This window comes from Giraffa tippelskirchi, chromosome 2 (assembly GCF_054371585.1).
Source record: "Giraffa tippelskirchi isolate mGirTip1 chromosome 2, T2T-mGirTip1v1.2.pri, whole genome shotgun sequence".
In the NCBI taxonomy this organism is placed as follows: Eukaryota; Metazoa; Chordata; class Mammalia; order Artiodactyla; family Giraffidae; genus Giraffa; species Giraffa tippelskirchi.
In genome coordinates, this window is record NC_137276.1 from 17,549,300 (window position 1) to 17,561,479 (window position 12,180).

The following is a 12,180-nucleotide window of genomic DNA, read 5'->3' on the forward strand; positions in this document are numbered from 1 at the left end:
AGACCTGGAATCTGTGGCAATAATATCCGACCACCCTTTTTTTGGATCGTGATACCTGAATATAAACCTAAGTTACAGATGAGCCCATATAGAAGTCATCATAATGTTTGTGGTATGATCTGAAGGCATAGGTGGGTTTCCAGGCATCTCTCCAGTGGGCAGCAATGAGAGACCTGTGACTGTTTTTGTTTAAAGTTTCAGAGGCACATGGAATCTGTGCCTGACACTTTACCCAGCAACGGGCCCCTGGTCTAAAAGCCCCCATTCCTATAGGAAGGATCATACCCCTAAGTCTATATGCTGTTGTTTAGTCGCCAAGTGGTGTCTGACTCTTTCGCGACCTCATGGACTGTAGCCTCGCCATGTTCCTCTGTCTATGGGATTTCCCATGCAAGAATACTGAAGTGGATTGCCATTCCCTTCTCCAGGGGATCTTCCTGACCCAGGGAACGAACGCAGGTCTCCTGCATTGCAGGCAGATTTTTTACCATCTGAGTCACCAGGGAAGCCCCCCTAAAACTAGTTAGTCGGTTGTGTCTGACTCTTTGTGACTGCATGGACTATAGCCCACCAGGCTCCTCTGTCCAAGGAATTCTCCAGACAAGAATACTGGAGGCTGTATGGACCAAAGACATCTCATCCTCAGCCAGGGCCCCAGGCAAGAGACCTTATCCAGACCGATGGAAACCAGCCATAGTCTAAGACTCAGCTCTGCCACCTCCTAGTTTGAGAACACGTTCCTCAGTTTACTGATCTGCAAACTGGGAGCAATAACAGTAATACTTTCTTTTGTTTTTAAACTTTTTATTTTGTGTTGGAGTATAGCTGATTAACAATGCTGTGATAGTTTCAGGTGTACAGCCAAGAGATTCAGCTATATATGTACATGTATCCATTCCCCCCCAAATTCCCCTCCCATCTAGTCTGCCACACATCATTGAGCAGAGTTCCCTGCTCTATACAGTAGGAACTTGGTTATCCATTTTAAATATAGCAGTGTGTACATGTCCATTCCAAACTCCCTAACTAGTCCTTCTCCCCATTCTTCCCCCTGGCAACCGTAAGTTCATCCTCTAAGTCTGTGAGCCTATTGCTGTTTTGTAAAAAAGTTTATTTGTATCATTTCTTTTTAGATTCCATGTATAAAAGATGTAATATGCTATCTATCCTTCCCTGTTTGACTTATTTCACTCAGTATGACAATCTCTAGGTCTATTCATGTTGCTGCAAATGGCATTATGTCATTCTTTTTAATAGTACCTATTTCAGAGGATTCTTCTGGACAACTCAAAGACCAATCCCTCAAAAGTACAGAGCATGGCACACAGGATTTCTCATTAAATGGCAGTTTGTTATTACTTTGCCTACATTGGGGCAGGAGAGCCACCCCGTCCATCTGGCTACATGGTTCCTTCCTTCCTGGTAATGTCTCAAGCTCTCTAAACATCTGAGTGAGTTGGCCACTTTCCCCTGTATCTCTGTGCATTGGCCTATGGAATGTGAGCCACTCTCCCAACCACCTGTCTGGCATGCATCCGGAGTAAGAAAACATTCCAAAGCCCTGAATCCTCCCTTTGGAATTGACTAAGCTCATTGCCTAAAGGCTAGTTCTCATATTTTCTCTTTTATCTGTTGTTGACTTACAATTTCATTGCTAACCCTAAAAATTCACTAGGGCTTGCAAAATAAGGATTTGGGGGGACCATTATCTTTTGCTGAACTTCAAACAGACTACATCCACTCCCTTCCTTGCCTGCAAATTTTAGGATTTAATTCCTTCTGAGTGGTACTTTCTCTGGAGCGTTTGTGAGTCTCTGATAATTTCCATCGCTTTTCTCTAGACCTGTGCTATTTCTGCAGGGTTTTAGCCTCAGACATTCAATAGCAATCAGTGATGTAGAGGGTTTGATAACGACTGATCATTGCAGCCACACACCGCCCCCCCCCCAAGTTATCACTGGAAAAGAAAATTCTTTCCGAGATGAGTCATTGGCAGCTTAATATGGTACTAAGGTAGGTGTCCAAGTACAGTTTACGAAAAGGGAAGGAGAAGCTGCTGTTTTCAAGGCATGCTAATCAGAAAGCTTAGAATCTAATCTGCTTCCTGCAGGAAAAGCTCTATGGAGTGAAACTAGAAATAAAATGCAAAGATGTTTAATATGATGACTGTTATTTCAGTTCTCATCCCTTTCTTGTAAGTTACTCACCGCCCCCTCCACTCTAACAAAGGTGAGCCTTCTTTGATTTTTAAAAAGAGCTCATGTTCACTTTGGAAATTTCAAGGGAAAAGAGCTCACATTTATTGAAAGCCACATGCGTTGCCCTGCTTAATCAGTCACAACCCTCCCCAAATCTGGGGGAGATTATCAGTTGGTTTGCAGTGGAGGAAACTGAGGTTCGCAGAGATGATGTTACTTGCATGAGGTTTCACACCCAGAACGTGGCAAAGCTGAGATTCAAACCCTGGCTCCCAAGCCCGCACTCCCACTGCAGACCACCTCCAGCATGGAACTTGAGAGGTTTGAGGTCTGGTGAAGACCCCTCTCATATGCCCACAGAGACCCAGCTAACACTCTTAGACTACAAGGGCATGAAACAGGAGCAGACACCACCACACCTCATCTGCTCTCCGATGTCTTGAGTCCCCCATGTGAGACCCCCCCAGATGTCACTTTCCTTTTCCACTCACCACGACCTCCTGGGCCCTTGCTCACCTCTCTGCCCTGTTAGCTACAGCCACGGTCACAGGGTGATGCGAGAAAAAGTCCTGCTTGTGAAGCTTCTCTCCAAATTCTCTAAGTAAAGCTGTGGCCAGCAGGATTCTCCTCTAGGGTCAAAGTAGGGGGATTCTTACCCTAATGTCCCCCAAAGAAGCTGGAGAACTGGGTATGCGTGTCAGCATGTGCAGAGAAAGAGTTTGTCACTTTCAGTGGCTTCCCAAAGGGATCTCTGTGGTTCATATCAGACAAAACATGCTGCCGTAGCAGATTTTTTTGCTTCGATCCCCTTAGTTGGAAGGTGTTCATGGAGACTGCTCCAAGATGGCTCAAGTCAATTGCATGGCTTCATGGACCTGGCCACTTAATAGCAACCAACATGAAAGACCTGCATTAGCGCTTGAAATCAGGACATATTCGACCCGGCAACACCAGTCTTTCACAACTAAAGTTTCTCATTGCTCCTGGCCCAGCTGGTTCGGTCTTCCTAATAACCTCAGAGCCTCTCAACACCAGATATTTGAAAAGAACACTTACCCCGAAGGCTGTCTTTCCCGCCAGAACCATTAACAGCAGAACATGGAGATCAGACATGCTGGCAAACATCTTTGTAGTTTAAGAACTCTTGTTTTGCTCTAAATACAATTTCTTTTGTTGTCTCTGCCTTTGGGGGGGAGGGGGGAATGTCAGTCTCCCAGGATTCAGGAACAAATGAAGAGGATGCAAATTATTAACTAGGCATCAAATACTGTTTAATGTTTAATGTTTTGCAAACCAACTAACTTGATTAAACAAATGGTAACTTTGGGGCTGGGCTGAGTCATGGGGTTGGTTTCTTTTCTGGAGAGAAAGTCTCCAAAGAAAGCAGCAGAGATAAAGTGCTCCTGGCTCCTGGGGGTGGGGGCAGAGTTGCCAAGGGTTCAGTGCAGAAGGCCCCACAGTTCACTAGCATCTCGGTTGCAGGATAAAAGCCTGGCCAGAGTGAGACTCCTGCCGCAGGCCTCTGACATTGCTGATTCGATCAGAATGTTAATAGAGATCTGATTCATCAAATCACAAACAGAATTAAGGCATGGATAGGCTCCTAATAACATCATGCTTTATATTCATGAAAGATAAATTAAAGGATGCAAAACTGCTATTGACAAACATTGATTCTAGGCCCTTTGAAGCATTGCCCACGATTGCTTGTTGGCTTCAAAGTTTTCTTTTAAATTTCATTACATAAGGCTTTAACTTTTTAATTATTTTTTTTTCCCTTTCATTAGAGTCTTTCTTTGATCAAGAGAGGGGAAAAAGTGCCCATGGTGCTCATATCTGGGGCCAATTGTTTCTTATACTCCTTTTTTACCTACACTGATTACAGGTAGCACTACATAAAGCAAGAGGTACCTATGAAGCATGGGTGCTCATGGATACAATTGATCTCTTTAACAGGCATCATTGTGAGCTTCTGTAAACACGTAGCTGCCCGCAATAATCTATGCAAGGGCTCCAGGAATCCTCTCATCTGAGTCCTAAATCCAGGCTCTAAAATCCTGCTGATGACCAAGGCAGGTGCTCACCTGGCTCACCTGTTCATCCATCTGCCATCCCTACTTGGACATGCACTTAGACTCCTCTGCAGCTGCTTCAACCTTCAGAAGCCAGGTTGCTGGTCATGGAGGGCCCCACAAGTACTAGCCCAGGAGAAGACCAAAGTCAGTGCCCCAGTCACCAGAAAGATGGTCCTTGAAGAGCAAACCATCAAAAAAGAGCAAATCACAAAAAAAGACAAACCATAATTTGTCTTCTGTTCACTTATTTTGTCTCCATTCTGTTTTAGGCAGACAGCAATTCGTTCCTGGTCAACATGCACTGAATCCCTATAAGACAAGCACAGTTTTCTGGGAAAGATCTCGAATTTTCCCCTATGACTCCCCAATCTTTTTCACTTGCTCACTCAGTTGCGTCCGACTCTTTGATCCTATGGGCTGTAGCCCACTAGGCTCCTTTGCCCATGAAATTTCCAGGCAAGAATACTGGAGTGGTTTGCCATTTCCTACTCCAGGTGATCTTCCTGACCAGGGATTGAACCGTGTCTCCTGAGTCTGCTACATTGCAGGCAGATTCTTTACTGCTGAGCCACTGGGGAAGCCCCAGCCTTATTCCACTCCTAACTCTTATCCTAACTCTAACCCTGATCACTCTTTAGCAAATTAATTTAGGTACCCATCTAGTTAATCCAACTTTCCAATTTCAGCCCAAACGTTACTTCTTTTTAAAAATTTTTATTATTTTTTTTCTACCTAATTTTATTTATTTATTTATTTTTGGCTGTCCTGGGTCTTCATTGATTTACGCGAGTTTTCTCTAGTTGCGGTGAGCAGGGGCTACTCTTTGTGGTGGTGTGCCGGCTTCTCATTGCGGTGGTTTCTCTTCTTGCGAAGCACAGGCTCTAGACACTCAGGCTTTAGTAGTTGCAGCACAAGGGCTCAGTTGTTGTGGCACATGGGCTTTGTTGCTCTGCAGTACATGGAATCCTCCCAAATCAGGGATCAAACCTGTGTCCCCTGCATTGCCAGGAGGATTCTTATCCACTGTGCCACCAGGGCTGTCCCAAACTTTACTTCTTCAAAAGCCCTACATGCGTTTTTCTTTCACAACACTTACTAAGGTTGCAATTGCATACCTATATTACTCTTCCATTAATATTTGCTTTCCCACTGCCCCACTGGACTGAAAACTCGTGTGGTAGGCACTCTGTTTTGTTCATCATTGAATACTTGGTAGGGATGCCTGGCACTTGCATTCAATAGATACACCATGAATGAATGAGGAAAGGAATAACCACTTTCTTACAGTGACAGCTGGACACTTTTTAACCCAGGCACCATAGATAGCATAGCCAACTCAATGTGAAAAGGAAAACTGGGTATGAAAAAAAAGTTAAAGCATCGGTACACTTGTAAACATTCTTCAGTTTATTCATGGACACTACATGAATATTCATCGATTATCCACTGATGATCTGCTGTGAGCAAGTGTTGGCCACGCCGGGACAGAAGAGTCGGACATGAACTTTTCTCTTAAGGAACTTGCTTGCTGGTTGAGGGAGAGTTAGGCAGACCATGAAAGGGTAAGCAAGTTAATTTTAATAAGTGAAAAAGAATAAGTCTGGAAAAGAATGAAACAAGGTAATGGGACAGAAATCTTTGTGAGTGGGAGTCTTCCACAGGCTGGGAGGTGGCAATGGTAGTGACAGTGGCTAAGTGGGTCACTGTGGGGTGTAGACAGTGTTACTGGTTATCTGGCCATGAAGCAAGGGTCAAAGAGGCAGTGTGCACAAACAGCTTGCTGCTCTCCAGACTCAGAGCTGGAGTCTTCTTAGTATCAGCTCAAGCTGTAAAAGGCGGAAATGGAAATTTCAGACAAGTCAAATCACTGAATCACCCACGTGGCTTTTCTTTTAACCTCAACAGCCTCCTGTGAACTAGCGACCTTCTGACTTTGTGGAAAGATTCCCAGAAAACAAACCAGAAGCTTTTCTTCCTGTGTTAACAGGAAGTGACCTGGTGAGTCTGTTGTTCACCTTTATTAGTAGAACCCAGATTCATTTCCCTGACATGTACTCTTCCTTTTATCTCAAACAAAAAGTGAACAATTGTGTTCTTTGTGTAATAACCGCAGGCCTCCCACATATTGTCTCAGGTCCCTGAAGTTCTGTTATCACAACAATGTGAAACTGAATAAACTTCTGCTTGTAGCCCTGAAAGACAGAATTCTCTAAAAGATGCTTAATCCTTTTAATTTGGTGGGACAAAAGGACCAGTTTATCATGTGATATGGCTTTATCAGGGGAGTTGAAATGAACCTATCTGGGATCTCTGTTTTTTAAGTCCAAACACATTAGACTTCACCTCTTGTCCCAGCGGAGGTTTCAGATGTGATCAAGTCAATCTATTCTCTAGCGCTCTGGGGGACGTTTTCTCAAGTGTAGGGTTACATGCTGCCCGTGAGAATGTCTGTCCTGCCCCAGGAGGCCTTAGGACTCTGGTTCTCTAGCAGGCTGATTCTTCCACCCTAAGGGAAGTCTCCTTCATAAAGTGCCCTTGCTGGAGACCCAGCCTTTCATGGACTGGGTTACATGACATCTACGTCTGTTGGGTCTGGACTGACCTGCCTCGTGTTTATTATTTACAAGTAACACTCTTCCTGCTAGGGCTTCAGTATGGAAAGGTAGCGGGCGTCGGGGGTAAAGAACAGCAGCCCAGACTTGAAATTGACCTGAGCCCTGGCCCAGCCACATCTCCGCTTTGGACAGCAGGACAATCATTTACTCCCTCTGAATCTTGGTTTCCTCATCTGCAAAATAGGGATGCTGTGGTTCCCCCCTTGTGGCATCACCATGAAGTATACATGAGAGAATAAAGGTAAGGCGTTAAATGCAGTGTCTGGCATAAAGCAGCCTTTGTGAAACACACTGGTTTTAGTATCAGCAAAGTCTTTTCATAGGATGGTACTTGCTGAGCCCCCAGACCCTCAGAGATGAAAGGGCCTGTGTTCAGTGAATCTAATCCTCAACCCATGGACAGAATGACTGTATCCTTGGGGTGACTCTTGTCTTGCTGTTCTCTCTAGCACAGAGGTCAAAAAACTTATGAAAGTGCTAGATAGTAAAAATCTTAGTTTTTTTCTAGACTTCCAGTTTATGTTGTGAATCTTCAATTCTGCCGTTTTTACACAGAAGCAGCTGTAGCTAACACATCCAGCACTCCACATCCACGGTTCTGTACCTGCAGATTCGACCAACCATAGATCAAAAATATTTTTTAAAAAAATTCTAGACAATTCCAAAAAGCAAAATTTGAATTTGCTGCTTGCTAACAATGCTCAATATTTACATAGCATCTACAATTATTTAGTTTGAGCAAGTTCCGAGAGTTGGTGATGGACAGGAAGCCTGGCATGCTGCAGCCCATCAGGTTGCAAAGTGTCGGACATGACTGAGCGACTGAACTGACTGACTGACAACTATTTATATAGCATGTTCTTTGTATTAACCACTGAAATGGTTGGATGGCATCACCGATTCAATGAACATGAATTTGGGAAAACTCCAGGAGATGATGAGGGACAGGGAAGCCTGATGTGCTGCAGTCTGCAGGTCACAAAGAGTCAGAAATGACTTGGTGACTGAACAACAACATTTATATTAGATATTATAAACAATCTAGAGATGATTTAGAGGATACATATAGGTTTTATGTAACTACTACGCCATTTTTTATAGGATACTTGAGCATCTGTGGATTTTGTTATCCTCAGAGGGTCCTAGAACCAATCCTCCCCAGACACTGAGGGATGGTAGTACTAATGCCAACAGCAAGACTATGTTTCCATAAAACCATATTTTTGAAAAAGAGCACCATAGTTTGTGGATTACGACTCTAGGAGAGAGCCCTGAAGATGTAGCCAGAGCACTGCACAACTGGAGGGGCCCTGGAAAACAATGGAGACGCTTTGGTAAACACGGGAGGGGGCCCTGGACTGATGACACTGCTGTCCCCAGAGTGTTTGGTGTTGGTGCTTTGGTCACAAAATCGTGTCCGACTTTTGCAACTCCACTGACTGTAGCCCACCAGGCTTCTCTGTCCATGGGATTCTCTAGGCAAGAATACTGGAGTGAGTTGCCATTTCCTTCTCCAGGGAACCTTCTCAACCTGGGAATCAAACCTGGGTCTCCTTCATAGCAGGCAGATTCTTTACCAACTTTACAAGGGAAGTTAGAGTGTTTACTCAGAAATTATTCCTCCCAAATTCTGGAATCATCAGAACTTCTTTGTGGGGTGGGAGGACTAGAAATCATTTGTCATTCCTTCTACAAGAATTTATTGAGCACTTACTGTGTGCCAGATGACAGACCAGGTGACGGCTTGCTGGGGTTCCATTCCCAGGAGTATCCCCACTCAGAGTCACATGGCTGATCTTTGGCTAAATTCTGCGGTCATCCTTTATCATAGATGACATCCTGCAGGAACATGTCACTGCTCCTTTCTGCTGTTCCCAGAGGCCTCTGCCTGATCCATTCACTTCCAAGAGCACTCTCTTTTGCGAGGAAGGGGGATGGCTTGTTAACTTGTCACGGGGTAGTGATCTTCCCCCAGTCTGCCTCACACCCCCTAGCATGGTCTATTATGTTCAGATTCATTGTAAACTTGTTGGTACCACATACCCCATTCTCTGATCTGAAAGATACTAGTGTGCCCCCCACCTTGTTTGTGAAAAGAAACCAGCATTTATGGAGCAGTTTCTGTGTTACAGGTGCTTTTACAATCTTGAGCTCATACAGTTTGTATAACTACCCTGCGAGGTGATTTGATCCATTTTGCAAATAAAGAAACTCAAGAGACTCAGAGAGGTTAAGCACATTGCCCAAGGTCACAGATCTTGAGGCAGAGCCAGGTCTGAAGGTCTTCCTACTCTACTGCATGGACTGGAGACTCTCGGGGTGGTGGTTTTGCCCTTAACCCCGAGACACATTGAAACTTACTGAAGAAAACAACATGTCTAAAAGCAAAGGTTGCTCATCGCCTCACCAATTTCCATGTTCAAGTCTTCCTTACAGTTACTTATTCTTAGGGGTGGCACTGTTGCCACCAGCAATAGCAGCCATTTGTTTTAAGTTGGGTTTCCTGGGAAACAGAGATGTTGAGATTTGTGGGCAGGGAGTTTGTTGGGAAGTACTCTTAGGACCAACATCCATGAGGAGTGAGGGAGGCAGAGGGAAAGGTTTGGCTGTAAGGCAGTCACAACAGAGACCCATTTCATGAAATGTTCTGGAGCTGGGATGGCCTTGAGTGTTGTCCTGTCGTGAGCCAAGGGACTAGGACTTTGTACTGGGACTATCTTGTCGTGGGATGGGGGCTAACCCTGGGAAAGAGGGCTGAGCTTGGGCAAGGCAACCCTGGTTAAGAGTAACTCTCAGAGAGGAACTCAGCTGAGAGCCCCTGGTAGCCAATATCTGGCCTTTGAGAGAAAGGGGACTTCATTTGGGAACAGGAGATCTGGTGGTATCCTCTAGAACACCCACTTCAACCATTAACTGGGAATTTACCCCACATCCCTCAGTTCAAATATCCAATTCAGGAAACTTGAATGGCCCAGTCAAGTTCTGAATGAACATCTTTAGTCAATTCTTGGTCTAGTCAGAGATGGCTGGAGCTACAAACATGGGAAGACTGATCTGGATCCATGGGATAGACAATGACAGATGTTTAGTTGAGCTAATCAATATCAAGGAGAAAACCAGAATGCTATTATGGAACCATAAACTCTACATAGTTATTAAGCAAGCCAAGTTACAAATTTATAGCTAAGCTCCCCGTTGGCCAAAGGAAATTGAAAGCCCTGATCATTTGGCATGATTTTCATGATACTTTAATCAATTTTGTAAGAAAAATTTAAAAAAAATTCCCAAGACCAATTCCAGGTCAATTTTTTCTTTTGTTTTTTAAAAACCTTATGATCTGATGAACACAAGTAGGAATTAAGTAAATGAGATGGTGAAACTCATGGTCTAACCGATGATTCAAATTCCACGTGGTCCATCAGCGTCACACATGTAGGGTCTCTGTCTATCAGGCCAAACCAAGAGTCAGGATGAACCCATGACATAGATTTGCTTCTTTTTCTCAGAAGCAGGTGTTGAGTCTCTAGCAGATAGTAGGTGCTCAAGAAATGCCAGTTGGAGGATGCGAATAATCAACTTTTCCCAATCCTCTCCACTTTAGAAAATGGCATCAGTGTACACATGACTTTTCAAGTTGGCAATCTGGAAATCAGCATTTGTCTCTCCCGAAGAATTGATGCTTTTGAACTGTGGTGTTGGAGAAGACTCTTGAGAGTCCCTTGGACTGCAAGGAGATCCAACCAGTCCATCCTAAAGGAGATCAGTCCTGGGTGTTCATTGGAAGGACTTATGTTGAAGCTGAAACTCCAATACTTTGGCCACCTCATGCGAAGAGTTGACTCATTGGAAAAAACCCTAATGCTGGGAAGGATTGGGGGCAGGAGGAGAAGGGGACGACAGAGGATGAGATGGTTGGATGGCATCACCGGCTCGATGGACATGGGTTTGGGTAGACTCCGGGAGTTGGTGATGGACAGGGAGGCCTGGCGTGCTGTGATTCATGGGGTTGCAAAGAGTCAAGATACGACTGAGTGACTGAACTGAACTGAACTTCTTCCCCAATCCCAAATTGACAGCATGTTTCTACCTACAGAATGCATCTCAAATCCTTCTAGTACCACCCATCCTAGTCTAAGCATGCATGATCTCCTGCCTAATCTCTTGGAGAAGCCCCTTTACTGCTTTTCCTGTTTTCACTCCTGCCTCCTCTTAAATTCATTCTCCACCATATAATAGTATGTCCTGTAGAAAACGGATTGCCAGGTGACACAGTGGTAAAGAATCCGCCTGCCACTGCCCTAGATGCTAGACTAGGCTATGATTCCTGGGTTGGGAAGATCCTCTGGAGTAGGAAATGGCAGCTCACTCAAGCATTCTTGCCTGTAAAATTCCGTGAACTGAAGAGCCTGGTGGGATACAGTCCATGGGGTCACAAAAGTTGGACACAACTGAACACATATGCACCACCGTTGTAGAAAAGCCTAATCCAGATTACATCATGTCCCTGTTTAAAACTCTTGGATATTTTCTTTTTGCACTTAGAATGAAAGCCACAATTCTTACTGAGATACTGTTTGATCTGGCCTCATTGTGAGTTCTTCTCAGACACGCAGTATTCTCCAGAAGACCATGTATCTGTCGTGTTTACTGCCCTGACTTATCTTCTCACCCACAGTATGGTATGGAGTGTCAATATTTATTCATTGGCTGAATAGATGAATGGATGGTTGGAGAGACAGTGGGAAGCCATGCTAGATCAGGTGCCAGAAGCTTCTCTTTCGGCAAGGGCTCACCATGGACTCCAAACTCAGAGCTCCTTCCCTCTTGCCAAGAGGGATCCCTGGTCTTTGGTCATTGGTAGTTCTGGTTCTTGTGATCTATAAGGTTTGGAAAAATGTAAAACCCTTGAGATGCACTACAACTGTATAACCTCCAAACACAATGCAACCCATTATGTATTAAACACCTCAAGTCTTCACACAACAATTGATCTATTTGTGCTTCTTTCCTTTCTTTAGGCTTTCAGTGAGGCTTCGATCTTTCCTCTTTCATTTTAAATCTCCTCTGTTCAGTGGTTGTCTATGGCAGAGAGTGTATTTTCCCCCCCAATCTCTCCCATTCAGTCAGTTCTACAGAAACACAGTATGCCCCTTGACTCTCCAGCCTCACAAAGAGCTGTCACCTGGGCTGTGTAATACTTCTTACTCTAAGTGCATCTTTGATTTATTAGACATTTTTGAATAAAATTCTGCATACATTTTACATGTTGGAAGGTTTCTCCACCCTTCAACA

General features: G+C 44.3%; 1 protein-coding gene and 1 long non-coding RNA gene across 2 annotated transcripts in view; one reads left to right on the top strand and one right to left on the bottom strand.

The window, feature by feature from the left end:
• HABP2 (hyaluronan binding protein 2) overlaps window positions 1-3,323 on the bottom strand; it is a 34,691-nt gene extending 31,368 nt beyond the window's left edge. Inside the window, exon 1 of the mRNA XM_081538912.1 lies at window positions 3,255-3,323. Coding sequence (XP_081395038.1) covers window positions 3,255-3,323 — 69 coding nt within the window. The remainder of the gene's footprint in view (window positions 1-3,254) is intronic.
• Window positions 3,324-3,354: 31 nt separating this feature from the next.
• Window positions 3,355-11,871, top strand: LOC145525624 (uncharacterized). The gene is made up of 3 exons (XR_014068329.1): window positions 3,355-6,271; window positions 6,919-7,129; window positions 10,490-11,871. It is a non-coding gene; the product is annotated as an uncharacterized LOC145525624 (long non-coding RNA).
• The last annotated feature ends 309 nt before the right edge of the window (window positions 11,872-12,180 follow it).